Raw genomic sequence first — 13,624 nt, forward strand, 5'->3', positions numbered from 1 at the left:
CTCACGCACACGTCTCCAGTAGGAGAACATGACGAAGAATGAAGTAATGTTGGCACATGGCCTGGTGCGCGCCAACACTGCAGAGCACGTCGTTGTAGCTGAGCGCAATGGTTCACGAAATTTGTATGGTGTAACGATTATTCATTTTCTTATTTCTTACCAGTATTTTTTACCCAAAAAGCGGCCGTATCGGTAGGCGTCCAGGGAGTTGAGTCTTTGGAAATTGATGGCTGGGGGGGCAATGTATAATACAGAGGCATGTCAAATGTACTACAAACTAGACATGTGGAAATGCAATTTCGCAACTGGGACAAAGAATGAATCCATCATCTCCGCATGCGCTTCTGGGACGACTCTCCATCAATATTTTGCATCCTCACCGGCAGGTTCAGTGCGCCGCATGTGGCAGTCAGTAAAATGGCAACAGAACAGCCCGCCCCCAAGGACCGCCATGATCATGAATCACCATGTATTTACGGAGTACACGTGCTCGGGGCCAAGGTGGCTTAAGCCACTTTTCCACCAACTCACCAGATGCATGAACCGTCATGTCGGGACGGCCTCGAGGACGCTCCTGTTCTCCAGGATGGTCTGCCGTAATGCCTTGGACTCGGGGAAACATCGCCTTCGTCTGCGCCATGGAAGACATAGCATGCATGACACGGGCGACGACGACCAACGAACTGGACAGACTGCAAGGCTGCCGTGACCAACACGGGGGCGAGGAAATGGAATACTCAAACCTACACAAACGGGTCTCTCAAGTGCCACCGTACCGGCAGCGTTGCATTTAAACCCAAGTGCCCTTACATGTCTAACTTTGCCAAGTGCTGTTGCACATTCCAGCCAGAGTATGGCAGGGGGGGAGGTTTACCACCTCGATGGTTCTAATGATGCAAATGTGATATACAGTGTTTCCTGCAGTATGTCACGGTTCTCTGGTTTGGTCACGACCAGGCACACACACGGTGCTCGTATAACTGAGCCCTACCTAATGCAGCGCCGGCACGAATATATTGCGACAGGTTAAGAATCAAACAAATTAATAGACAAAAATAAAAATATGTCAAAATTTAATGCAGTCAACGGCTACTACTGCGGATCTTTTCGTCGTCCAACTTCCGCCACAACGCAATCCGCAGACGATACGCCGTCCTCGCACCCGCCATGAAGCCACGAACCACGGCAGTTTCGCATCATTTACGCTATCCATTCACATATTCACAGCCGCTATTTGAAGCCCGTCTCCGATAACCTCGCCCGGGGCTCGCTCCGTCATCAGAGCCATCATCCGCAGTTCACCTATTCTGGGTCTCGTTGCTCGGCCGAGTAACTGGGCGGCATGTTCCGGGACCCCATGTCCGCCATGGCCAGTCGCAAAAGAGCTCAACGTTGGGTAGCAAGCTTGGCTACGTTTTATCCGCTCGTCATCACGGTTCTCCTCACGGGTTCTATGTATGTACATACGTAGAAAAATGTGGATATGGGTGCAACCTCGATGAAATAGAGTTTAGAGGTTGAGGGGCAGCAGCAACTGACTGCACATGTGGAAACATGAGCACGGGCTGGAGAAGTACATACTGCTACTATCTGGCACTGGATACCTAGGGATGTATGACCTTTGGCGTTTGTCTTGTTCAACGGGTATAGAAGCGTAGCGTGTTGGTGCGGCGAAGAACGACTGCCCAACATGGAGGCCAGTCCATGATTCAGGTTTAGACTACTCCGTAGAGAGCATCGTGTATACTTGGATGGGAAACCGCCCGGTACTTGCTCGTATAGTTGCAAACACAAAAAAAAAAAAACTTGGCAAACCAAACCGTCCTGGCTGCAGGAACGCGGCTGCCTGGAGGGGTTGTCGACGCGGTGTTGATGAGCCATGTTCATTTGAGCCAAGTCCCGGAGCCCTGGAAAGCATGTGTCCCAAACGTACAATCAAGGCCATCACCTGCTCGATTGGCCAATTACCCAGGTAGTTTGCCGGGTGCGCGATCAGATCTCGGAGGCGACACTTGTGGCGCTCAAGTTCTGGTTGGCTGGTTGGTGCTTGGAAGCCAGTCACGCCGTTGCGTTTGTAGCACCAAGCTTCCTCTGCGGTTTTATATTTCCCACGCGTCATCTTGGCCTGGGCGTCTCAACCGCAAGGCCTGCCATCATTTTGCAAAACTGTCGATGCATAGACGCGGATGCGCAGGGTCGCGGCCGCTCCGCCGCGGTCAATTCCAGTGTGGCAGCAGCCGTTGAAGCCAGGCGCTACGAATATGCGGCGATTATTTTTTCCTGGTCAGGCTCAAGGCCAGTGTGTCGGGCGTAGGCTGAGCGGAAAACACGACGAGAGAGAAAAAAAACAAACCATGTCGTTCCGGCGCAGGAACAACATGAGATGCAATCGAAAAGTCGGAGCATCCGGGGCCATTGTGGTTCGACGTGATGCCGCATTAGCCCTGCCTGATTGGGAAATACCGACTCCCACACCCGGCACTTGGACGGGAGCACGGGAGCACGGGATTACGGCAATTTGCCCGCCGTGGAAACAAACAAGCAAGCGCCCTTTTATTTTATTATATGTTATTTTTCTTTAAAAAAAAAAAAACAAGACAACAACAAGACATGTGCAACCCACACGCGTGTAGAGGTGGCTTCGCGTCCTTCTTTTTCGAATGCAGCAATTACTCGCGTCGTGGGCTACATGTCCAAAGTATTCCAGCAGCGCCGCCTAAAGACTCCACCGCCGCCCTTGGGCCCCATTAATCGATATCGAAATGTACGTACGCCAGATTCCCGTGCCGTCAAGACGGAACGTGTGGATATGTTCACCCTGAAACAGAGTCGAGTTTTTTTTTTTCCTCCTTTCCCTCTTCTCTCTTGTACTTGCATGTATGGCTTCTCCACTCCCGACCTTGGAAAAAAAAAAACACACACACACACACATTCACGGACGGATGTGCTCCCCTTGCCCCCCCCTCTTCAATGTCACCCTCCCTCGTCGAGTTTGGCTTCATGCCACCCGTAGCCTGCAGAAGGCTTGTCTAGGACCACAAGTGTCGGCGCAAAATCGTTAAAGTCATACCGTGTTTTGACCAACTCAGCGCTTGGTCTCGTACGAGCCGGATGCAAAGGGGGTCGCAGTGTTGGCAACCTACATACGTGACGGCAATATCGTCGCTCGCATAAACACCAACGGGCAGGGCAACCAAGAGGGAATGGGCTCAAGAGCGGATCTCTTGGGCCCTCATGGGGCCACGGGCATTGCAATGGACGTGCGTAGCAGTCAGGGCTGGGGCAGCACATGAGCGTAGCATGGTGCTGTCCAAGCGGGCAAACAGGCAAGGAAGAAACTGGCCATTTTATATACGTACGTGACACCAGACCAAGAAGATATCGCACGACGGCCGTGTTTTGAGTCTTTTTTTTTTCTTCTCTCCCTCTTGCGCTCGGAAAACAAACTGTGACTGTGACTGTGACTGCGACTGTGACTGCAACGCTGTGACCCCCTACGACGCTACGACTTCCCATGGCCCTACAACATGCCAGCCAGCCATGCGCATCGATCGAGGACTCGTCATGGTACGCTGGCACTACCTTTTCGTCTAAAAGTTGGATGCCGTGAGGATCCACCTGCGTCCCACTCGAGACATCGGATCGGCAGCCAGTTGGCGGCGGCCGACCAAGCATGAGGCCGTCGAGCTGATGAGGAAAACGGCTAGTCATGGATGGGACCGATTTGTTGAACGTTGACCCTTGTTTCTGTCTCTATAGAAAAACACGCCTGCCCGTTGTATGTATGTATGATTGTATGTGTATAAGAGACCCTGATCCCGGCCCGGGTTTGTTTTTCTTCTTGTCCCTTTGTTGTTTTTGTATTGTATCTGCGCAAGAGTTAGTACAAATAATCGTCGTGTCCGCCGTCCTCCTCAAGTACGGGGTGAATTTACTCTTGACAAGACCAGACAAGAAGACAGACTGCACCCACACTCACAATGGACTACCAGCCCTCTCCACGACGACTCTCGTCGTCAACATGCTCTATTGCGTCCAACTCGTCATGGACGTCTCATGACGAGTGCCCCCCGCTGGCGACGTCTCGTCGGTGCTCTGTCCGCTTCTTTACGTATCAGCACGACCGCAAACCGAGCACGTCGCCGTCGTCGGCTTCGAGCCGCAGCTGTGAAGGCATGAGCCAGAAGGAGACGCGCGAGCTATGGCGCTGCATGCTGCATCTCCAGCAGAGGTACGGGTGCTATAATTCCACGAGGATAGACCTGGCGGTGAATGCGGGCGAGGCGGGAATCGATCTGATGCGTAAGTGGTGTTGTTGTTGTTTCCATGTTATTCCCCTTGAATCCTGGATGCGATGCGATGGACTTGAATCTTGAAATGCTGCGTCTTGGCTTGCAGCCTCGGGCATGTCAGGCCACCTCAGGCCGCCACATGTCAACTGGTGCAGGCTGGGCTGCGGTTCCTCCCCAGCCGTCAATTGAATTGATCAATCATTGATCGCAGTGGGGCCTCCGGTCAGTGGGCCCCAGCGGGCATCAACTGACATCTGGGCACTGGGATCAATGACTGGCACTGAAGGCACCGCCCATTCCACTGCTGCAACCTGGTCCGTGGGCAAGGTTACAGCGGTCGGCCACCATAGCGGAGCAGCACATGCACTCACTTGAGCGCTCGAGACGTGCCGCCAAGCATTAATGCCAGGCAAGTTGTGCACATATGTGTGGGGCCAGTGCCGCCACAATCGATGCAACAACATTAAACTCGATGTTGAACACTGAACCCCAAACACGCCTGCCTCCGTGCGTCAATCAAGCTTCAAAGGCCAAGTCTCGAGTCTAGTCGGCTAACACGGGGTCTTCCCCCTCGGCGCAGCCAACCCTTTCATCATCGATACCCTCAACGACTCCCTCATTGATCTTCCCCACGAGGGATGGGAGATGCTGGACCGCTGCCTGCGAGGCGCGAACAAGGAGCTGCAGACGAAGCCCAAGTCGCACAAGAAGCCCTGGCGCCGAACTCGAGTCGGCATTCCCGTCCACCACACGTCATGAAGACTCGCCGCCGCCGATGATTAATCACGCGCTTCTCTGACGTTGATTCATTGATTTTTTTTTTTGTTCTCCTTTTGCGTGTCATGAGCCCGGGGCTTGGGATTGGAGCGGTCTGGTCTGGTACTTTTTGGTCCGAGTCTGTGCGTGGAGTTGGGAAGGGAAGGAACATTGAAGCGAATGGTTTTCAGACCATGGGAGAATCAAGCCGACTCACTTTTTGGTTTTCCTCTGGTGAATTAATTTTTGTTGGAAAATTTCTGTTTTCTTTTTTTAAAAAAAGCACTGCGATACCCCTTGAACTGAGAATGCATCACTAGATACTTGAATGGACAAAAAACATTCAGTTTGGACCATAATGACCCAACGTACACATCCAACCTCGCATCCAACCTCGCATCATGGCAACGCGAACCGAGTCAAGACCCGCCTGGGCCGGCTTACGAGGTCGCAGTTGCCATGTCCATCCATTTCCGATCACGGCTCAGCTTCAACACGCACGGCGAGCGAGTAAACCGGCGCCATGGTCCGTAACACCGTTCGCGGCGCCCTTTTTATTTCTTCACGTTCAACACATCATCGTTCGTGCTGTCACCTCCATCATTTGTCAGCTTGGCACGGACGACGGGCAACCCGGCCGGTTCGTACCCCAGATTCATCGGCGAGCCACGTCATTTTTTGTCTCATGTGCTTGTTCGTTTCCTCCCCCGCAGTTCTGATCTTGCCGATGCACGGGCTTCCTGGCTTACCAGATGGGGTAATAGTAGTCTCAGTGCTGGTACTTAGTATCATTGATCAGACATGACGAGCCAGGGTAGCTTGTTTCCCGCTGTTTGAGTGCCGGACATGGATGCATAGTCTCACTGGGCGGGCGTCTCTTGGCTTGTAGGTCCCGATTGCGAGAAGCAGAGGCTGCAGGTTAAAGGCGCAGGTATATGAGAGGTACCTCGCTGGTTTCCATTCGACGTGCTTTTGTTTACCGCGTTGCAGTCATCACAAGAAGAGACGAATTCATGCTTTTGCTGCCATGTTGCGGCTGCTTGTCGGGGTTGGCGGTCAAACTATCACACATGTTGCGAGTCTTTCCAAACCGCACGTAGGTGGGTTTGGATTCACTGTCAATGCTTGGATTTGGCAGTTGGCATCTTTTGCTTGCTGTTTGTACGTTTGCTGTAGCAAATGCACGTATAAACAATGACCAAGTGGCCAACACCAACCAGACATCATGTACTGGGCTCACCAACGTCACCGATAGAAGTCATGTGCAATGGAAATAAATAATAAATACTTGAAACTCGCTTTAGGAACAAAGTTCATCACCGACTTGGAGCATTGGCCAAGCTGCTTCTTCACTTGGTCGTTTGCCAACTACCCTATAGCTCGCCGACCTGACATACTCGCAAGAATCAACACCATCAGTGGTATAAGTATATGCTTTTTTTAATGCCCTTGAGAGAATAAAACTCAAATCCAACCAAATTTATTCGCCAAGTCGCTTCAAATTTTGATGACAGTGCCTTTGGAAGAGAGCCATGTAGGAACACACGGTCCATGTCTGATTGCCTATTCAACGGCGTGTCCATCATGATGTTTACGATTACCTTGCACAAGATTTACTGGCAGAAGCAAAATACTTGTTATTGCATCGTCTGCTTTGATTACGAAATGAGTTTCGGAATAATACAGAACAAGAATTTCCCCCAGAAATGTGTATCCAGCCAAGTATCAGCTTATACTTCCAGGCAGATCGGACTGTCCTCTCAGAGATGAGACGCAACGGCTGGATATATGCTCTATCAATCAGCCTACGGAAACCGCACCGATACTAGTACTTGTAAAGTATCCAAAACAAAACCCCGAGAAATGGCCCAATATCCGAATTCTGCCGGAAAAGACGGCCGTCGTCAGTTTCTGATACCCAACACTCGATGAACATGACATGATGGAGCTTCAGCAGAAGTGTATTTGCCATAGGTCTCGGACGCCGGTATATTTAACTACTCAAGCTTAAGGGATATAAAGGCTAGCTTATCGCTTTGTGCTTTATAGCAGCTGGCTCATGAATGGGAAGGAGGCGTACGTAGATCTTGGACGTGGCCAGCGTAATCATCAAACAGTGTCACAACCCAAGAAATTCGATAATTTGGGGGCACCTAACATCAGTCATGAATAAGAATGGTGTGAATCACCTTTAAATAAATGTAGTCCTAATTGACGGGGCCACCTGTCCAAGCGAGAGGCGTACTCATCATCTCTGGATCTCTTTGATCAAAGAAATTTCCGGGATTATAAATGTCTGCCCATTCTCCGAACACTGAGTGCCGTATCCATAATACTACGATAGGATGCCAAGTATAGTGTATTTTTTATGCCTTGACGAGGTACGAGACGGGGTTAAGATGTAAATATTTCATGAAATCCATCCGCGCCTCGAATATTCATATCGCACGAATCCCGTCATTCAGAATACACTGGCATATCTATGTAGCAGATATGTTAAGCTTGAACACAAAGAGACTCATATCAAGGCTCAGGTAATTTGCGACACTTGTATGGCCTGTTTATCCCTTGGAATGTACTTCACACGGAGGGAGAGGCATGGCTGCTGATGCTGCCACTTACCTTGACCTGGTTTTGTCGGGCCGTTTCTTCTTGAATTGTCTTCAACTACAACTGCCAGTCATGGAATTTCGTGGTACACCCGGGTGACAAACTGGGGAGAGTAGACAGGGCACAAAGAGACAAGAAGTTAGTGTTGGTCGCCCTCTTTTGGACAAGTTACAATGGCATTCAGAACCGGTACATGGCCGCATACAGATGCCCGTTTCGTCAGTCATCTATCTCGGTACACATGACAAGTGCTGGTCCGCGATGTTGACACCACCGCACACTGAGGAAGTCTGAATCAACTTGAGCAGCAACCTTCAGACTCACCGCCAACTACACGACTGCTGCTCACGACAAAGCAAAAACAAAGAAGAAGAAGAGAGACTCTCACCGCCATACACTCAGCCCAACCCACAATTTACCACGTATCACGGCTAAAAATGAAGAAATAAGAATAGTACCAACATTGCCCGCAATATGGTCCCGTCGTCATCTACCACGTTCGTTCAACAACAGCTCACGCGGTCAAGAAATCCCGCCCATTGCCCCATAGCATTTCCATCACGGCGTCCAAATCCTCAGAACAAAAACGGTCTACGATGGGATTTGCACCACAAACACCAGACATTTATTCACCGCCACTGCCTTGCATACCCAACCCCCACCACAACCACAACCGCAACCACTGCTCAAAATCCACGTTCTCGTGCGCACTTCGACAGGCGATGCCAAACAAAGAAAAGACCAGGGACAAATCTTGGTCCAAGAGGCCTGAATGAGGCCACTGGAGCAACCGTCCGTGTGTATGTACACATGGCATCAAATCCATCAGCGGCCCTCGGAGTCGGCGAATAGCAACGCGCCACACCGCGCAAGAACCACCGCTGCCGGGTTTTTGGGTGAGTTTCTTTTTTCCCCAGTGCCACGATCTCGGGCAGCAGGCGTGTTGGGCCTCGCCGGCTGTGGTCAGTGATATGAGTCCTATACTTGTACTGCAGGTGATGAGGGTGTCATGAACAACAAGACATTGTGACGCTTCTGTTGCGCCTTGACACCAGCCACTCGACGTTGGAAGGTAGGCAAACCCTAGAATGTCGAGCCAAGAGCACACCACACAGGTGCTTTGTGCCACTTCCATTCGCCGTTGAAAGGCGCTGCCAAGGCCGGTCAAGCAAACCAGAAGTCGTACCGGCGGCCAGTCTGCGGCGAGGCACACCATCACGGGCACCAGACTCATCACGAATGCAAGTCATGACGGGCCACCGGGGACCGGGGTGACGACGAGGGCTGGCAGCCTGGAAACAAAAATAAAAAAAATTTAAAAAATTCCATTGACCCCTGGAAGATGGCTTTTGCACCAGTATGAGCTCAATGGCGTCGGCATTCGGCGAGCGACCAAGACACATGCCATTTCTGGCTACCCTGTGGCCATTCTTGCGTTGGGTCCGGTGGAGTTTTGAATCGTCTTGCTCTCCGCGTGCAGAGTTTTTTTCTCAGTCCTGCGGGCCGGAATAACCACGCTTCCACAGTACCCATTCTTCAGCTCAAGCGGGGCCTTTTCGGAAATGCCTCCACTTTCACCATCCATCCTCCAACCCACCAGACGTCAGGCCAAAGGGTGTCCCGATTCAGCGGGCATTGCTGTACCAGACGTCAGGCCAAAGGGTGTCCCGATTCAGCGGGCATTGCTGTACCAGACGTCAGGCCAAAGGGTGTCCCGATTCAGCGGGCATTGCTGTACCATCATCCTTGCTCGTGATGGATTCGACCTGGTCCACCACAAGGATGACGATGTGTCAACGGTGGCGGCGAGTCCCCCAGCCTGCATGTGAAAAAGCCATTGCGTGCTCCATCGCACCACAGCCCGCGTCCTGGAAGTAAGTGTAGCTTGAAAGAGCATGCTGCCCGTGTTGACCTGCCATTCTCCATCTATTTGCCTGCTGCATTGTACAGGGCGGGAACACGTTATTGCCTGTGACTGAATGTTTTAGGTCAGATCGAGATCTCTCCAGCATGTTATTACTCATACTACCAAAAAAGAAGCTTGTGTATGGAGTAAGCTTTTTGACAAGGGAGAGCTCCACGGATGGCTGTGCACATCGGTTTCCCCTGATAGGGCAATGGCTTGGAGCTCATCTCCACCGAACCAAACGAGGACAGGAACCCGACAAACAGGTGGTGGGCTTCCCGGCCTCGACACAACAGTGGCAGGGGAGGCGTTCCGTCGGGCCTGGCTAATGTAAGGCACAAACTCAGAAAATCCCTCGCCACGTCGGCGGAAGGCGTTGGATCATGGTCATCAGCTGCGCCGCGCCGAAAAGCCTGTGAAGAGGCTGAAAAAAAAAGGGTCAATCACAAGACTGAGATTCTGTCCGTCTTGTCGTTGATCATTCACCATGTAGCCGTCAAAGGCTGACTGTCTTCAGTTTAAGCTTATTACTGTTCTCAAACAAACACACCAGGAACACCCGATAACTAACAAAATAGGCCCCATTTGTGCCACGCCAATGAAGGCCTCCTTTCCTCTCGGCTCAACTCATCGGATATAACTCCATTTCCATCTGTCGGAAGCAACGGAATCAAGCATTCGCTCCTTCCTTGCCCACCCCCAACAGACAATGGGTCGAAAGTGGTTGTGGCGGCAGCCCAAAGGCCAAATGAACCTGTTATAGTTAGTGTCATCACAATGTTGAAGCGGCAGGCGTCGAAACTTGTTCTGCTGTCGAAGAGGGACAATTGGGGGCCGGATTTTCCTCAGCCCGCATGAAGGGTAGATTGCGTCAGCCCTGCATCTCAAATCTTCATGCATTCCTTTCGCTAATGATACCACACCTCGGAGGACTCTCTCTGATGCTGATTTTCGTCGTTCTGGCAGACGACGTGGCCGGTCCGAACACATTTCCAGCGCTGAAGTTGCCATTTCGAGAGTGTGGTCGTGCCTGTGTTCAGAACATTGAGTTGGCCTAGTCTCCTCCTTCAATATATGCAGCCACAACTGGCCAAGAGGCCAGAGATCCAAAGAGCTGAGGATTACGTATGTATGCTGTAATCCCCAGGGTATTTGCATTTTAAAAATAGCAATGTACCGGGCTGATCCTCTGAGATAGTTTGTGGCAATGCTAGCAGGTCTGACTCCTAGCAGTCCCGCTGGACAACAAATCGTCGCTCAACGGCTCCGGTGGAAAGCAAGCAACGTTCAACTGAGAAATAACCCCAACAGGAGGCAATTCACTTGTCGTTGTGTCCGTACCGAGCTATCCGTACCGAGCTGTCAGGCCACAGGTGTGGGTTATTAGTTCCGAGCTCACCTGTAGCGATCGGGGACTCGGCAGTGCGTTACCAGATCTAGATCTGAGCGTGTGATGTTACTCAACAAATCGATAGCATCAGGCCACCTGGATATATATCCCGCCGCCCGATGTGTCTATCTGCATCCGCCTGTCCACACGTCACCTAATACTAGTCAATGTGCAGAGTGGGATATGTTCCATGTTCCTCGTAAATTGCACTGCGCCTGCGTAGCACATGTGAAATGTGGGTTATAGGTACGTCGACGGCGAAAAGCTGAGCGTTTGCGGGAGGGAGGTCTGCAGATACATCCCAGCTCGACTTATTATTGATATGGCCCGAGAGGCTCCCGGATGTGACTGCGACGGCAAGGAAATCTTATCCGCTTCTGCGCGCAATCGCCAACCATGCAGGCATTGGTGGTTGGTGCATGCAACCCAAGAAGCCAATGGGGCTGACGGTATGCCGTTCGACGCATGTCGCATTTGGCTACTACATCCATCTCGAAAGCCGTCATGTCGTACTTTATTTTCACTATCAGCACTATCCACGTATACTCGGGGCGGTGCTTGTTGTGTTATCTTTCTCAGGGCATTCGTATTGGCTACTATTGGTGGCGGTTGGTATTCATGTAGGATTCGTCATAGCCACCAGTGCATCATGATACATACTCCAGGAGTCCAGGGCAAAGGAGTCGGTCGAGCCTTGCCAAGAAAGCGCAACCCGAGAGCCTGCAGAGCGGCATCCATACATGATTTGCTGCTGATATCACTTGACATTACAAGACATTATCAGCCTAGGAATCCATCTCAAGGTTGCAGTGGTCAATTGCAGGACAGATTTACACAACATTTGAACTCGCAGTCATGCGGTAGGGCGCCATGGCTTACTTGAACCGTGCGGGGGGATGTGGAGGTTGTAATTGACTTGTTTCGGGCAGGAGAAACGGGCATAATTGTCCGATTTTCTTGGCGCAGAACAAATACGACGTGTCCAGAAGCTCCAGCACGACTTGACCGCAAACGGAACTTGAACAAGACCAAAACTATTCCGCACTTTTGTTTTCCTCACCAGACCAGAGTAGACCTATTCTTAGTTGCACCGGCCAGCGAGTGGCAAGCAAGAAGTTGCGTGGCCCATACGCTGCAGGTATGCGTAAACCACGGCTGATGCAAAGAAGCTAAAAATATTGATTTGTTTGTTCCTTTCTGTGGAGTGGTGCGAAGCGGAACGAGTCGTGTAACCCTACATCTCGATCTAACTGACTGTGGCCCTGGGCCATGTAGCTAGATGCGCGTGTATAGATCTTCGGAGTACGGAGTACAAGGGTTTGTGTTTTCGTCATGAAGCACGCCCGTTTGCTCAGTATGAACAAGAGGCCAGTTACCGACGCAATCAAGTCCAAGCACCGAGCACACCGAAGGCATGGAACATGCCGCTCTCCATGTGTGCTAGTAGTAATACGGTTTGTCATCGAAATCAAATCAAGACAATGATGGGTCGGGCCAGGCGGCGCAACAAATCACTGAACGGCTAACCCTACGCAAGTTGTAGTACTCCGTACATACGTCCGAGTCTACGACTACGAATCAACAGCAGCCACCGAGCCAAAACCGCCCTGACGGAAGACGAAGTAGATTAGATAGAGAGGTGTCCACAGCCCACCTGCAAACACTTGGCGGTTATTGGTACAGAGCACAGCAGACTCCGGAGGGATATGACATATCACATCGTACCGAGTACCTTTCTCTGTGCTGTGAGATGGCGAGCATGTCTTCGGGTATTGCGGGCTCATCTTGGATGGAGTATCTCGGGTTTCTCCGCCAGTTGGTAGGATACATACTGGTAGACCGGAAGCGAGACGCCCTGATTTCGAGACAGCCGAGGTGGTCTAATTGCCGAGACAGGTCCTGGACGAAGCGGAAGAAACTCAAAAGCCTTCCCGAAATTGATCTTGATATGACAAGGCTTAGCCTCATGTCCGGAGACCGTGCATTTTCGGGTAGCGAAACACCAAGTCTACTAGGTACCTACTGAAGGACCAACTCAGAACAGCGACTTGAAACAAACTTTAAAGTGGCAGTCGATAATACTGCAAGCGATCCAAGCTTTGGACCATGGGGCGCACTCCGCAGGTCGCTGGATCTGCAGATAAACTTATTTACTCCGTACTCCATATCCCAACGTTTCGTCGATATTGATCGGGGGGCCACTAGCCATGACCCGTGGGGAGTCTGGCATGTCAACAACTCAAGCAGGGTTCTGTCCACGTCCAGGCACGCCCGTGAAGGAAAAATCGCGCTGCTCATTCTGTAGGCCCCAAAGCCGCGCGCCCAGCCCAGCAGTCCTGCAGCACACACGGAGTCTGAAAGCCACCTTGCGGCGAACAATGCCCTAGGCACAGATCCCTTTGACCAAATCAGCCTAGCCCAGGGTCGTTTCTATCCATAACCGCTTTGACTTGGGGGAAATCCCGCCAGGTTAGGACCACAAAGGTGTATTGAAAACACGACGCGGCAGGGGGATTTGAGGCGGAGCTTTGCATGACCACGGCCGTTTATGACTGCGAAGCGTGATCGGTATTATTAGTAAAGTCAAGTGGCAGCAACTCGGCTGTCTGCTAGTTTGGTAGCGCAAGTTGATATTCCCCGTACGGAGCACTCGGTAGTAAACATATATTC

At 51.4% G+C, this 13,624-nt stretch overlaps 1 protein-coding gene across 1 annotated transcript; it reads left to right on the top strand.

Annotated features, from left to right (window-relative positions):
- Nucleotides 1-3,980: 3,980 nt before the first annotated feature.
- Nucleotides 3,981-5,051, top strand: MAA_05477 (uncharacterized protein; the record flags this gene model as incomplete). The annotated part of the gene is made up of 2 exons (XM_007823475.2): nt 3,981-4,302; nt 4,873-5,051. The coding sequence occupies 2 exons, from the start codon at nt 3,981-3,983 to the stop codon at nt 5,049-5,051; spliced, it is 501 nt and encodes a 166-aa protein (XP_007821666.2).
- Between the last annotated feature and the right edge of the window lie 8,573 nt (nt 5,052-13,624).

The sequence above is a fragment of the Metarhizium robertsii genome (assembly GCF_000187425.2).
Source record: "Metarhizium robertsii ARSEF 23 chromosome Unknown MAA_Scf_2, whole genome shotgun sequence".
In the NCBI taxonomy this organism is placed as follows: Eukaryota; Fungi; Ascomycota; class Sordariomycetes; order Hypocreales; family Clavicipitaceae; genus Metarhizium; species Metarhizium robertsii.